Source organism: Xiphophorus maculatus, chromosome 10 (assembly GCF_002775205.1).
Source record: "Xiphophorus maculatus strain JP 163 A chromosome 10, X_maculatus-5.0-male, whole genome shotgun sequence".
In the NCBI taxonomy this organism is placed as follows: Eukaryota; Metazoa; Chordata; class Actinopteri; order Cyprinodontiformes; family Poeciliidae; genus Xiphophorus; species Xiphophorus maculatus.
Window position 1 is genome coordinate 14,605,081 of NC_036452.1, and position 12,224 is coordinate 14,617,304.

Consider the following 12,224-nt stretch of genomic DNA (forward strand, 5'->3'; position numbering starts at 1 on the left):
TGGATTTTACTTCTTTCATCCCTGTACCTATATCCTCTTGTTTCTTGATCTGCTATTCTGTCTATTCCTCCTCTCCTATTTTCTTCTCCTTTTTACACCCTTATCCAGGTTCCTGGTCAGCTTCATGGTTGATGCCAGAGGCGGCTCCATGAGGGGAAGTCGCCACAACGGCATGCGAATCATCATCCCACCGAGAAAGTGTACAGCACCCACCAGGATCACTTGTCGTCTAGTCAAGAGGCACAAGTTGGCCTCCCCTCCTCCGATGGTGGAAGGAGAAGGTCTGGCGAGCAGACTGGTGGAGGTTGGACCGGCTGGGGCTCAGTTCTTAGGGTAGGCCTGCAATTTTTATCTTTAAATATATCTGATCTTTCCACTGCTGATTATAGAATTTCTTATTTTTTATTTATTAAAAAAACAACATATCCTTCATTCAGCTTGTTACATCCCCATTTGTAGCTATCTGAGATTATGTTTTTCAGTGTGTGTGTGCATACTTTGCATTTGGAGTAGAAATGTGTGCCGATTCTTAAACCTCATGTTCAAAAATAGAGGTGAGTTTGTAAATAAGCTCAGGAGGTCCTGGAAAACTATTGATGATCATAAGACTTTTAATAAATTTGTTTTCAACTTATCAAAGATATTCACTTTTTATTTTTAAGTTTCTAATTATGCAACTAAAATTGTTCCATTAGATGAATTCTCTGTAGTATCCCTTAACTACTTAACTGCTTTCAATTATAATATCAAAACATTATTCTTAAGCGTAATTTATGACATAAACATTTAACATATTTTCCTGTTCAAACCATTCACATCAGCATGTAAGACAAACTTTTGTGAACTCCGGGAATTTATAGTGAACATTAATACGATAGAATATTCCCCAGTTATGATTACTATATATAATACTGGGATACTGTATCTGATTATGTCATTTATATATTAAGGTTAATTCACTACATTTGACTTAAATAGGACGTATTTAAGGGCAACACCTCAAACAAACTGTTTCCTTCTGCGATATCATGGGAAAATAAAAAGAAATCAGACAAGATATCTGAAAGAAATTTGTGAACCCAAGTACCAAATCCATACGTACAACTTTCCATTACGTGAAAATGTGCTGTCAAAAAATTATAATTAACTAATTATTAAACAAAAGCAGAAACGTTGTAGAGATCCTGTCTGAAGGTGGCACAAAAGGGCTGAGAATCCATTCAGTGAAGATGAAAACATTACTTCAAGTGAAACAATAAAAGAATAATCTAATCAAATTAGGGTTAAAGATTCTAACTTGTGAAAATTGTTAGACCATCCCAACTGTAAAGTGTATCCTATTTTAATAATTCAAACACCAAAAGTACTATAGCATACATTAATAATACACACAGTGAAAACCAGCTTAGCACTAGTGCAACAGCTAATATCTACAGTCTTATCTCCACTCTGGGGAGTACTCTCAACCAATGCCAAGGAAAAAGACTGGTGCTGCTGAATTGGCTACTTTAAAAACGTCAACTAATAGTGTGCCGAGTATTTTTATTTTGCTCGGGCATAGTAATAAAACCACATTGCTGCAAATTTTGTATTATTTTATGTCATATTTCATCATCCACACAACTTCACACAGCTCTGATATTGTGCATAAATTACTCATTGATGCTGCTGTCAATAATCTAATCTAATCCAAAGAAGCTGGCTCAGGGTCAACTTGCCCCTTCGCCGATTTCTAAGTTTATTTTGTCACTTCACTTTTCTATATAATAACCATGGAGTTTAACAATTGTGGGCCCATTTTTCTTAGTATTGAGGTATTTTTACAAACTATAGGGAAAGAAATAGTCAGATAAATACTCAAATCTTAAATTTAGTATAATTTTATTCCATATTTCCTGAAAGCTTTGTATTAAAATGTAAATCTATTGATTTCCTCTGGCGGCAAGTCGAAGCTTATTAAATATGAGAGATTATGAGCTCAGATCATCCTAGAATGATCTAATCAAACTCCCCAGTGAAATAATACATTGATATCACACACTACATTTTCTTACAGTAAATTAAAAAATTACTGTACCAAGCATCAAGTCTGGCAAGATGTTGACATTCTGTACCCTGAAAAGTTGGGTACAAAACGATTAAAGCTGCACAAGTGTGAAATGGCGAAGGGGCGAAATGTACCCAAAGAAGCCACTGACTTTGTGAGTGTGTGTTTTGTATAAATGTTTGTTTCATTATCTTGTGGACACAGTAAGCTCCATCTTCCCAGAAAACTGCCAGTCCTTAATGAAGGCGAGAGCCTGGTTAGTCCTGTGCTACAGCTGGGACCCAGAGGAACTAGATTTGTTGGGTAGGAACCAAGCATACTGTAGCTCCCTTCACCTTTTCTCCCTACCTCCAACCTACCCCAAGGAAATGACATACTGAGGCTGATCCATGCTGAAGGATTCTGTTGCCCATCTTTGTTGACTTCAGTTTATAAGGTTGTTGCTTTTATATGATTTCCATGTAGTTTTGGGAAGAGATTTAGTTACAGCACTGCAAAGTCTATTTTTTCACAGCTGCAGCAGCATCACATGGAGAAGGTCTTGATTTATACTTTTTTTTTCATAACTAACGTTCTTCCTAAAACTACACATTGTAGCTTTGACTTCATTGCTGTTGATTTGTGACCACTTCATTCTACAGCACCTGCCACACTTATTGGCATCCCTTATAACGATGTGGAAAAAAGCTTTAAAATAAAGGTGTTTTTATTTTAGCACCAAAGTCCCACACTGAAAAACAGACAACTTTCCATTTTGATTATACTTACTTAATGGATAAAAAAAAGTTACTCTTCAAAACCGGAAAGACAAGAAAATCTTTTATTAAAATAAGGCAGATTTGAGTTGATCCTCATACATCAGCAAATGGTTATGAGAAAATGGCAAGTTGTCTTATTTTCTACACTGAGAGTTATATTTAAAATCTGTAACTGCAGCAAATAAGGTTGAATGAGAATCCATGTTAAGGATAATGGAAAGCGAGGTAAAGTAAAAAAAAAAAGGGTCACTTATTAGTTTGAATAACCATTAAACACTGTATGCTAACCAGTTTTTGGAAGGGATGCCATGGTAAAGCCTTTTCTGTTCTATCAAAATAAATGTAAATGTTTAGAGTTTTCTAAAGTCTAGCTGGAATTTAACTGGAATTGTGTGGTTTGGTTTTTGAAGATTACATTTTGTTTTTTTGGGAACAAATACTCCAGGCGGTGGGGAATTTATGGATGATGCTATGGGATTATTTCTCCCTAAAAAGCTTTGGGAGTTGTGTTGCAGTGCATGTCATGATCATCAACTCTTTGAAATACAATGACAGCTTAAAGGACGATTCTCCAGACATAAAATCTAACTTTATCCATGACCATGTCACTCCCCAGAAAAAAAAATGCTATTAAAACCTGTCGTGAGCCGAAGAGAAGAAAGCAAAGAAGAGAGGACTGGTTTGACTATCTAGACCAGGGGTGTCAAACTCCAGTCCTCAAGGGCCGCAGTCCTGCAACTTTTAGATGTGCCTCTGCTGCACCACACCTGAATACAATAATTAGGTCATTAAGGCTCTGGAGAACTGATCTACACAAGAAGGAGGCAATTAAGTCATTTCATTCCAGCGTTTTGTACCTGTGGCACATCTAAAAACTGCAGGACAGTGGCCCTTGAGGACTGGAGTTTGACACCTGTGATCTAGACAGATTATGCAAAGATGAACCGTCAAAGATCTCTCATTTTCTCTAAATGTCCCAATCTTGTGAAATGTTCTAAGAAACAAGGTAAAGTTTTGTCCTGTTACCCAAACAAGGTTATTCAACAGTTGCCAGAAACCAAGGAAGTGCAGATTTTGTTAGAAAAAGAAGACTTTTCTCCTGTAATAAAATATGGTTTTATATTAAAGCTTTTTAAACATCATTACTAGATTGCCAATAAGTGTAGTGGATGGTGAATTTGAATTTAGAAGCTCTCAGAAGTTTACTTCACTTAATATGAAGGTTTTGATTGGCTGTCTGGACTGGACTGCGCTTTGTTGAGCATGAGACATTTTTTTACCCCAAAACACAGCACCATTCTACCTTCCATGACTTCCATCACTTCAGAATCAACATCAGATTTTCTGCATATCATCGCCTTTTTGTTTTCAGAAAAAGTGCATGTTTAGTCAAACATCAGATTTTTGATTGATGCAAATAAATAAGTAAGAAATTAAGTTATACTTGTATCCTAGTAAGATCAAACTTTTCAGATTTTGTATTTCTGTGATATAACTTTAGCCATGCATCATCTGTCTCATATAATTAAATGAAAAACTCCATCAGTGGATGGTGATAATAGCAGTTGTAGTGGATCACTTTCATAATGTATGTCCTGAGTGCAATAATTTGGATGTTTATTGAAAATCTAAAATAAAAATAGGAAGTTTATGTTGTAAACTACAGACCAAGTGTTTTTTGAAACTGTGTAATTGTAATCTCCCCATTAGCTCCATTAAGCTAATTGGCTTGCCCACTGGTTCATGCACTAATCATCATCCAACCACGTATCGATGGAGATTGCTGTGAAGTATTTGGGATTAAGATTATGTGTATTTGTTCTACTTTATTTTCTGCAACAGCACATAGATATTTTATATAATTTAGAATACATGAATCATAAAAAAATATCCTAAGTCCCTAAAGATCAGAGCTACTCCATTAGCTAATGTATGGCTTTCCACACTAAAATACTAGTTGGGTTAATGGTACTTTTATATAAAAAAGGTTCCAAACAACAAAAAGCAAAAATCAAAAGTGCTCAATTTTATGTTCTTAATAAATGATCTCAATATGTTATTTCATCTTCCTAATCCCCCTTCCTAAGCGGAGGACTCTGCCGAAGTTGAATAGGACAGTCCTTATTTAATGAACCTCCCAAACAGTGGGAGAAAGACAGACACTGATGCAAGTAACAAACCACCTATGAGCATCTAGCATGCTTTTTTAGTCCATAGCACTCTGAGTATGGAAACATCTGGAATTTTTCAGTAATTTTCAGGTTGTATAAAAGAGCATATAATCAAGATAAATACAGGTATTTACAGATTTTATGTCCCCACTGTCTAAATGTGGTATCCATCCATCCTTACATACATGTGTGGCTTCACCACACAGTTTAAAGCCTGATGATGTGTCATGATTCATTTTTGTTACAAATCCAGCAGCTTAACAAGATGATGAGGCAAACAGCAATTAGGAAATTCTTGAACTTTCCTCGTAGTGTCTAAACAGGAAGAGTTCTAACTTTAACGAAGAAGTTCTCATATTGTGTTCCTCTGAAACTTTACACTCCTTTCTGTTACCATTATGCCTTGTGTCATTATGGGCTGTGCAGCTTTTTTCCCTTCATTTTCACCCCTTATTCTATTTCATGCATTACATTAGCTCTGAATCTCACATTAACTCCTCAGGTTCACAGTTGGAACTATTATCCATCACTGTCATCATCAAAACCACGTCTGTGATGTTGTAACCATCACTTCCACCACCAAATGTTTATTTAATGGCAGCTCTGTGCAGATATCTGCATTAATTTTGGCTTCTACAAAGATGCTGCTTAAACCTATAAATGTTCATATTACAAATTATGTTTTACACTGCACTTTGGAAAAAATAAAATATTTACTTTCCATTTTGCCTCAATCAAATTCTTCAAAACGTAAATTCTAATGCATATTTTTATGGTTTTATTAGATTGTTGCTTTTCAGTAAAAGGCAAGGTGATAGTATTATTAATTCAGCTGTATATTTCTGACATGTCTCCTGCTAGGCCTGTGATAGTGGAGATCCCACATTTTGCCTCAATGCGGGGCCAAGAGAGAGAGTTGATCCTACTGCGCAGTGAGAATGGAGAATCCTGGAAGGAACATTTGTATGACTGCAAGACCAGCGACCTCAATCAGCTCCTCAACGGGATGGATGAAGGTGACGCTAACCCAACTCATTTTATACTTATGTATCCTACCCTATTTTGTCTGTTTCTATGATACATAAAACAGGGTTAGGTTATAAAACAACAGTCCAACCTTTGAACTTGAAATTCAATCCATTATTTAGCCAACCTCCTCATAGTTTTAACTAGGTTAATACTGTTAACCTACTACTACCTTCATAGTATTAACTAAGTTAACTAAGAATGACCTTTAGTCTTTGCAGACTCAATCAGTTTGCACATGTTGAAACGTTTTGCCCATTCTTCTTTGCTAATTAGCTCACACCAAGTTCGATTGGCTGGAGAATATCTGTGAACATAAATGTTTAACTCTTGTTAGATGTTGTTGGTATTAGGTATGGACTTTGCTTTTCAATGTTTTGACATGAAACCATTCCACTGTACCACTGGCTCTATACTTAGCGTCATTGTCTTGCTGGAAGATCAACATCCTCCACATTCTAAAGTTTTCCGCAGCCTCTACCAGGTTTCCATTCATGATTTCCTCGTATTTAGCTCCATCCATCTTCTAATCGACTCTGACCAGCTTCCTTGTCATTGCTAAACCATGCTGTAGAGATAGTTTTGGATGGTTTGTTCGGTGTGCAATTCTGTCTTTTTCCCATACATATAGTGTTTTCTAAGGTGAAAAGTTAAATTTTGGTTTTTTGTTATCTGATCTCTTTTTTCACATATTTGCTGTGTCCCCTTTGTGATTTGTGCCAAAGTGCAAATAAGACTTCTATGGCTTTTGTCTCACAATTCTTACATGAAGGACAAATTTATGTAGTGCACAACTAATAGTCTTGTCAACAGATTTTTCAACTTGACCTGGGGATCTCGCAGCTCTGCAGTACAGTTTCCATGGGTCTCTTGTCTGCTTCTCTGATGAATGATGTACTTTTATAAATTTATTTGGACGTTTGTCCTTATAGGTTTGCAGTAGTGTCCTACTCATTCTTAGGCTATGTACAAACAGCAGGCAGATATGACCCACATCCAAATTTGTTACTCAGATGCAACTCATGTCCATGTCAGCTCTCATTTCTGAATAATTTTAATATCCATCCATAGGCAGTGGCATTCATTATTGCTTAAATAGTGCGCAGCTGTGTGAGATCTACGCTCTTCTTTTACACATGGGTTGCATTACAGCTCAGTTGATGGATTCTGTGTGATGCTTGGGATACTAATTTATTGACTAAATACATTTATGTAACCCTTAAATTTCTCCATAACTTTCTCCCTAACCTACCTGCCTGTCCTTGATATTTCTGTTGCTGATTGTACACTAATGATCTCTAACAAACGTCTATATAACAGCCGGATTTATACTAAAATTGTAGTAAATACACAATGTGCTTATTCTTTTTACTAATAGGTGACATTTGAGAGCAGTTGATTATGTTAGACTTTATTTAGAAGCATTAGGATAAAACATGCATTGGAAAATGTATACATACTTTTCCTTCTGCGTCAGCATTATGCACTACTGTGTTTGTTGATCGCAAAAAGTGTCAGAGTACATTACCGTTGTGCTTTTAACATTAACTTTGTGGAAACGTTCCACGAGTGCAGAGATCATTGCGAGAAACCTGTGAGTGATCTTCTACAACATGAACACTTTCCTCATAGAATTGGACAGTCCTGAGGAGCTGGAGCAGAAGAGGATCTGCCGTATCATCACCAAGGACTTTCCTCAGTATTTTGCTGTGGTGTCCCGGGTCAGACAGGAGACCCATCAGATGGGGCCAGAGGGTGGGACTCTCAACAGCCGAAGCGTCCCATTAGTTCAGGCTTCCTTCCCTGAGGGGGCGCTGACAAAGAAAATTAAAGTTGGATTGCAGGTATAGATTTAAAGCTTCGCATGTCTGTTGGTGCTTTTCTTTGAAGTGTTATAATGTATCAATAAAATTCAAAGCAATGTAAATATTTCAAATTTAATTTCACAAAAGACACATCGCTCAATTGCCATTGTGTCTTTTCTGCTAGGCCCAGCCGATTCCTGAGGACACTGTAAAGAAAATCCTTGGTAACCGAGCAACCTTCAGCCCCATTGTTACTGTGGAGCCCAGAAGGAGGAAGTTCCACAAGCCCATCACCATGACGATCCCTGTACCGCCACTCTCAGGGGAAGGGCTTACTAACGGTTACAAAGGAGACAGTACACCCTGCCTCCGCCTCCTCTGTAGCATAACAGGTGAGTGCTGGTTTTCTGTAGATCTTTTTTGCTGTCAAGTAAATAAAAAGACAGAGTCACTTCTTACTCTACACAAACACAAACATTCGAAGCAAGTATTGGGGTTAGTTATGTGTTAATGAGATGTTGTAACACCCAGGGCAGACTATTTGCTATGGGCATGAAAATACCAGACCTGAAAGAATATAGATTTTTTTTCATAACCCTTGGCTTTTCCTTCCATGTAAAATCTCAGTAAAATACACAGAAGTCTTTTGAGTGTTAGATGACAAAATGTAAAAAATAAAATTAAAATAAAAGTTAAAAGCATTAAATCATATGGATACATTTGCAGAATGCCATCAGTTTAAAGAAACGTTGCAGTTTTTTTTGTTGTTGTTTTTATCTTTTAAATAACTTGTCTACCTTTTGATTTTAAATTACTCATATTAAGTGCAAATTTGTATCTGTATGCAGGTGGAACATCTCCAGCGCAGTGGGAGGACATCACTGGAACAACCCCTCTCACATTTGTTAATGATTGCGTTTCTTTCACTACCAATGTCTCTGCGAGGTGAGACATACCAGACAAACACCACAAATGGTTATTTATTCATAAATGTATGACTCTTCTATCGGTTTCTGTATTTTTTTTCTCTTTGCAGGTTCTGGTTAGCAGACTGCCACCAGATCCCAGAGACAGTAAGCTTGGCCACTCAACTCTACAGAGAGCTGATCTGTGTGCCCTATATGGCCAAGTTTGTTGTGTTTGCTAAAATGAATGACCCAGTGGAGTCCAGCCTTAGGTGCTTCTGCATGACAGATGACAAGGTGGACAAAACCCTGGAGCAGCAGGAGAACTTTGAGGAGGTGGCAAGGAGCAAAGACATAGAGGTACACAGTTTAATTGCATCTTCTTATTTTAGTGTCTGCTCTTCTCTTCAGAGTCAAGAACCTTTTGAAAAAAAAAAGACAAAATAATGTAAAACTTAGATTTTTTTTCAGGACTAGCTAAAGATTTGATTTGCAAAATAATTTCAAATAGTTTGCATTCTCCGGTAGAATAATTCAACGCATAAAGTGTATTTTAAGTTATAAAAACTAAAAATATATATATATTTTTTCTTTTTTCACTACTGTTAAATTATTACTAGATCTTCTTATTTCTTAATTAGGAAAGCAATGTTTTGTCTTTTTTCAGGTCCTGGAGGGAAGGCCCATCTATGTGGATTGTTATGGAAACTTGGCTCCGCTGACCAAAGCTGGTCAACAGTTAGTTCTTAACTTCTACGCCTTCAAGGAAAACCGTTTGCCCTTCTGTGTTAAGGTAATCAAACAATACCCATTCTTTGATACTGATATTGAGGAGAAAGAATAATATGTATGTATTTATACTGTGCCTTGCAAACCACTTCGTCACCCTAAGTGATATTTTTCACCTTCATGTTGATGTAAAAGACTCATTGCCATTCTTGTCATCTTTAGATAATAACTGACACAATCAGTTATTATTTAAAGAGCAATTTTTATTTTTTGACAGTGCCTGGTTGAGTTGAATTATTTTCATTTTCTGGTTATTTTAGACTAAAACTAGAATTTGTGTTGGAAATGTCACTCAAAGATAAGAATAGAACAGCCCTGTAAGGGAGCAAGTTTTTTTTTTTTTTTTTACACCACTGCAAGTGTACAGTACTAACATACATGCTATTAGTTGAAGAAATCTGCAACAGAGCAAAGAACTGAAAGTAATATTTAGAGATTCAATTTTCTCCCTACAGGTTAGAGATCCCAGTCAGGAGCCATGTGGTCGCCTCACTTTCCTTAAAGAGTGTAGGTCAACCAAAGGCCTACCACAAACTGCCGTGTGCAATCTGAACATCACGCTTCCTGCGGTGAAAAAGGTAAGGCAGTGGGAACTCTCCATTCTGTTTTCACATTCATAACCACACTCATGGTTAGGGTGTTTTTCGGCCCCATGGTACAGATTGATGAAAGACGGAGGTAGAATTTTGGCAAACCTGCTGCCACGGTGTCTTTTATCTGTTTAAAGCTTCTCTCTCTGTTTTAGTCACTGGTTATCTCTGCAGTGGATTCGTGTCATTGGCTGTTTTATTTTGATTCTTTCTGCCCTTTGATTTGGATCCCTTTGGCTGAGAGCTCGTGTGCTTTACATTTTTATTTATATTTTATTTTTGGGCTGTTTTTGGGCTTGATTCATTTGCTGTTATTGCTTCTGGATGTTGGCTCTTTGTTTGCATATGATTTCTTTTCTGTGTGCGTTTTTATTTTGTTTGGTTTTGCTGAAGTGGCTTCACTTCTGCATTTAAGCTTCTGTCAATCACTCCTTTTTCACTCCCTGATGTTTCTTTTCCCCCTGCTTTCCATTATGTTACTCCCCCTGTTTCTGCAATGCATCTTGGGAACCAGGAATCGGAGTCAGATGCCGAGGACGAGGTAAACCACACGTTCCCCACCATGTGCTGTCCTCTGCACCAGATCAGTGGCGGGCCCTGCTCTGTTCCTTTATGCCGTTTTTTTTTACCATGTTTTGCAAGGGGCATTACCAGCTTTCCCTGTCCATGGCCCCATCTAGCTGCACAGTTTTGCATGATATATGGTAGCTTTGTCAGAACCCCCCCCCCCAAAACCTCATCTCTTAAATCCATCCATATTCCCTTGCACACTTCAGTATGAGATAAAACTGGCTCTGCAGGATTTATGAACTTCCCAAATTTGACTTTTGCAAAATTAGGAACTAGTGTTTGAGAGATTTTAAACTTATTGTGACTAAATTGGCTAGTTTATTATACTCACATCAAACATAGCTAACAGCATAGTTGTAGATTGGTGAATTTATAAATATAAATTAACACAGACTGCAAGGTTTGGTTTAGTGTTATAATTTAAAGGTGCTCATTTTGTAGCAATTTGCAGTATAGGGTAACCTAAAACTGATAGGATTTTGTGTTGTTTGCTATTGTTGCAGACTGAAAAGCCAGATCGACGTCATACCTTTGCATCCCTAGCCTTACGTAAGCGCTACAGCTATCTGACTGAGCCTGCACAGAGTGAGTTTGACTTCATCACTAACAAACCCCTTTGAGTTTAAAATTTTGCAAAGTATATTGGATTGATAAGTGTGCAGAGGTTTAATTAACTTGTAAAATGAGTGAGCATTGTGTAGAAATGATGTTCTTATTGTGACAAACTTTCTCATTCCACATATGACACGTACTGTTCATGTGCTTGTTCACAACATGGTATATATTTTTGCATGAGTGATTTCTAAGTTTTGTGTGCTGTGCTTGCCCACATTGTGAAGTGTGCGCCTTTCGAGTTTCAACGGCTGTGTTATGGAAGTTTAAATTCTGCAAAATTTTACTTTAACTTACAAAGAAGAATTATCCTTTTGGATGGAAGTCAAAGTAAAATTCTGTTTGTGTTTCATTTGTGCTCTTGGTTTTTTTTTTTAAAGCTCTTCTTTTGGCTTTGTGGCAGTGTTTTAGCTTAGTTTGGTACAAAAATGCATGCTGGAGGTCTTGAGTTATTTTTTTTTTGTTTTCCCAGGCTCTGCTTGTCACAGGTTTGATGCTGCATGACAAAATGGGCTAAAGTTGGAGTCTTGGACAGCACATTTTGTCTTTTTTTATTTACAAAAGATAAAGGAAAATGGGAAGTTCTGCAGCTCTTTGCTTTATTTTATCATAACGTTTAAACTGCCTGTGAAAAAGACTGTCCTTTTTGGGCCAAACAGATAAAAGGCACTATAAAAAGTGGTCTTAATTTCAAGCCAGAGACAACATGCTGGTATTAAAATGTTTGAAGTCCAAAGAGAGAAGTTGTTTTTTGTGTTTATCCTCTTGCATTTGTCCCGCCATTATTTTGTCTCCCAGCTGTCAATCTATGCCATCGTCTTTGCAAATTTACTTTGCTGCTTTATGTGCTTTGTTGAGTTTATTTCCTCCATTCTTGCTGCTGTTGTTGGACTTGGGTTCTGGTCATTTTCTCCCTTTGCCCAGTTGTACCTTTGCATTTGTAATCATTTA

General features: G+C 37.1%; 1 protein-coding gene across 10 annotated transcripts in view; it reads left to right on the forward strand.

Annotated features, from left to right (window-relative positions):
• LOC102220395 (ankyrin-3-like) overlaps nt 1–12,224 on the forward strand; it is a 101,857-nt gene that overhangs the window by 64,720 nt on the left and 24,913 nt on the right. For 6 of the 10 annotated variants that reach the window (XM_023340528.1, XM_023340530.1, XM_023340531.1 and 3 more), the window contains 9 exons: nt 109–333; nt 5,838–5,992; nt 7,635–7,846; nt 7,992–8,199; nt 8,656–8,752; nt 8,844–9,072; nt 9,380–9,505; nt 9,957–10,079; nt 11,165–11,246. In XM_023340528.1, coding sequence (XP_023196296.1) covers nt 109–333; nt 5,838–5,992; nt 7,635–7,846; nt 7,992–8,199; nt 8,656–8,752; nt 8,844–9,072; nt 9,380–9,505; nt 9,957–10,079; nt 11,165–11,246 — 1,457 coding nt within the window. Of the gene's footprint in view, nt 1–108; nt 334–5,837; nt 5,993–7,634; nt 7,847–7,991; nt 8,200–8,655; nt 8,753–8,843; nt 9,073–9,379; nt 9,506–9,956; nt 10,080–10,605; nt 10,633–11,164; nt 11,247–12,224 lie in introns of all 10 variants that reach the window. The other 4 variants (XM_023340524.1, XM_023340525.1, XM_023340527.1 and 1 more) reach the window with 2 other exon arrangements.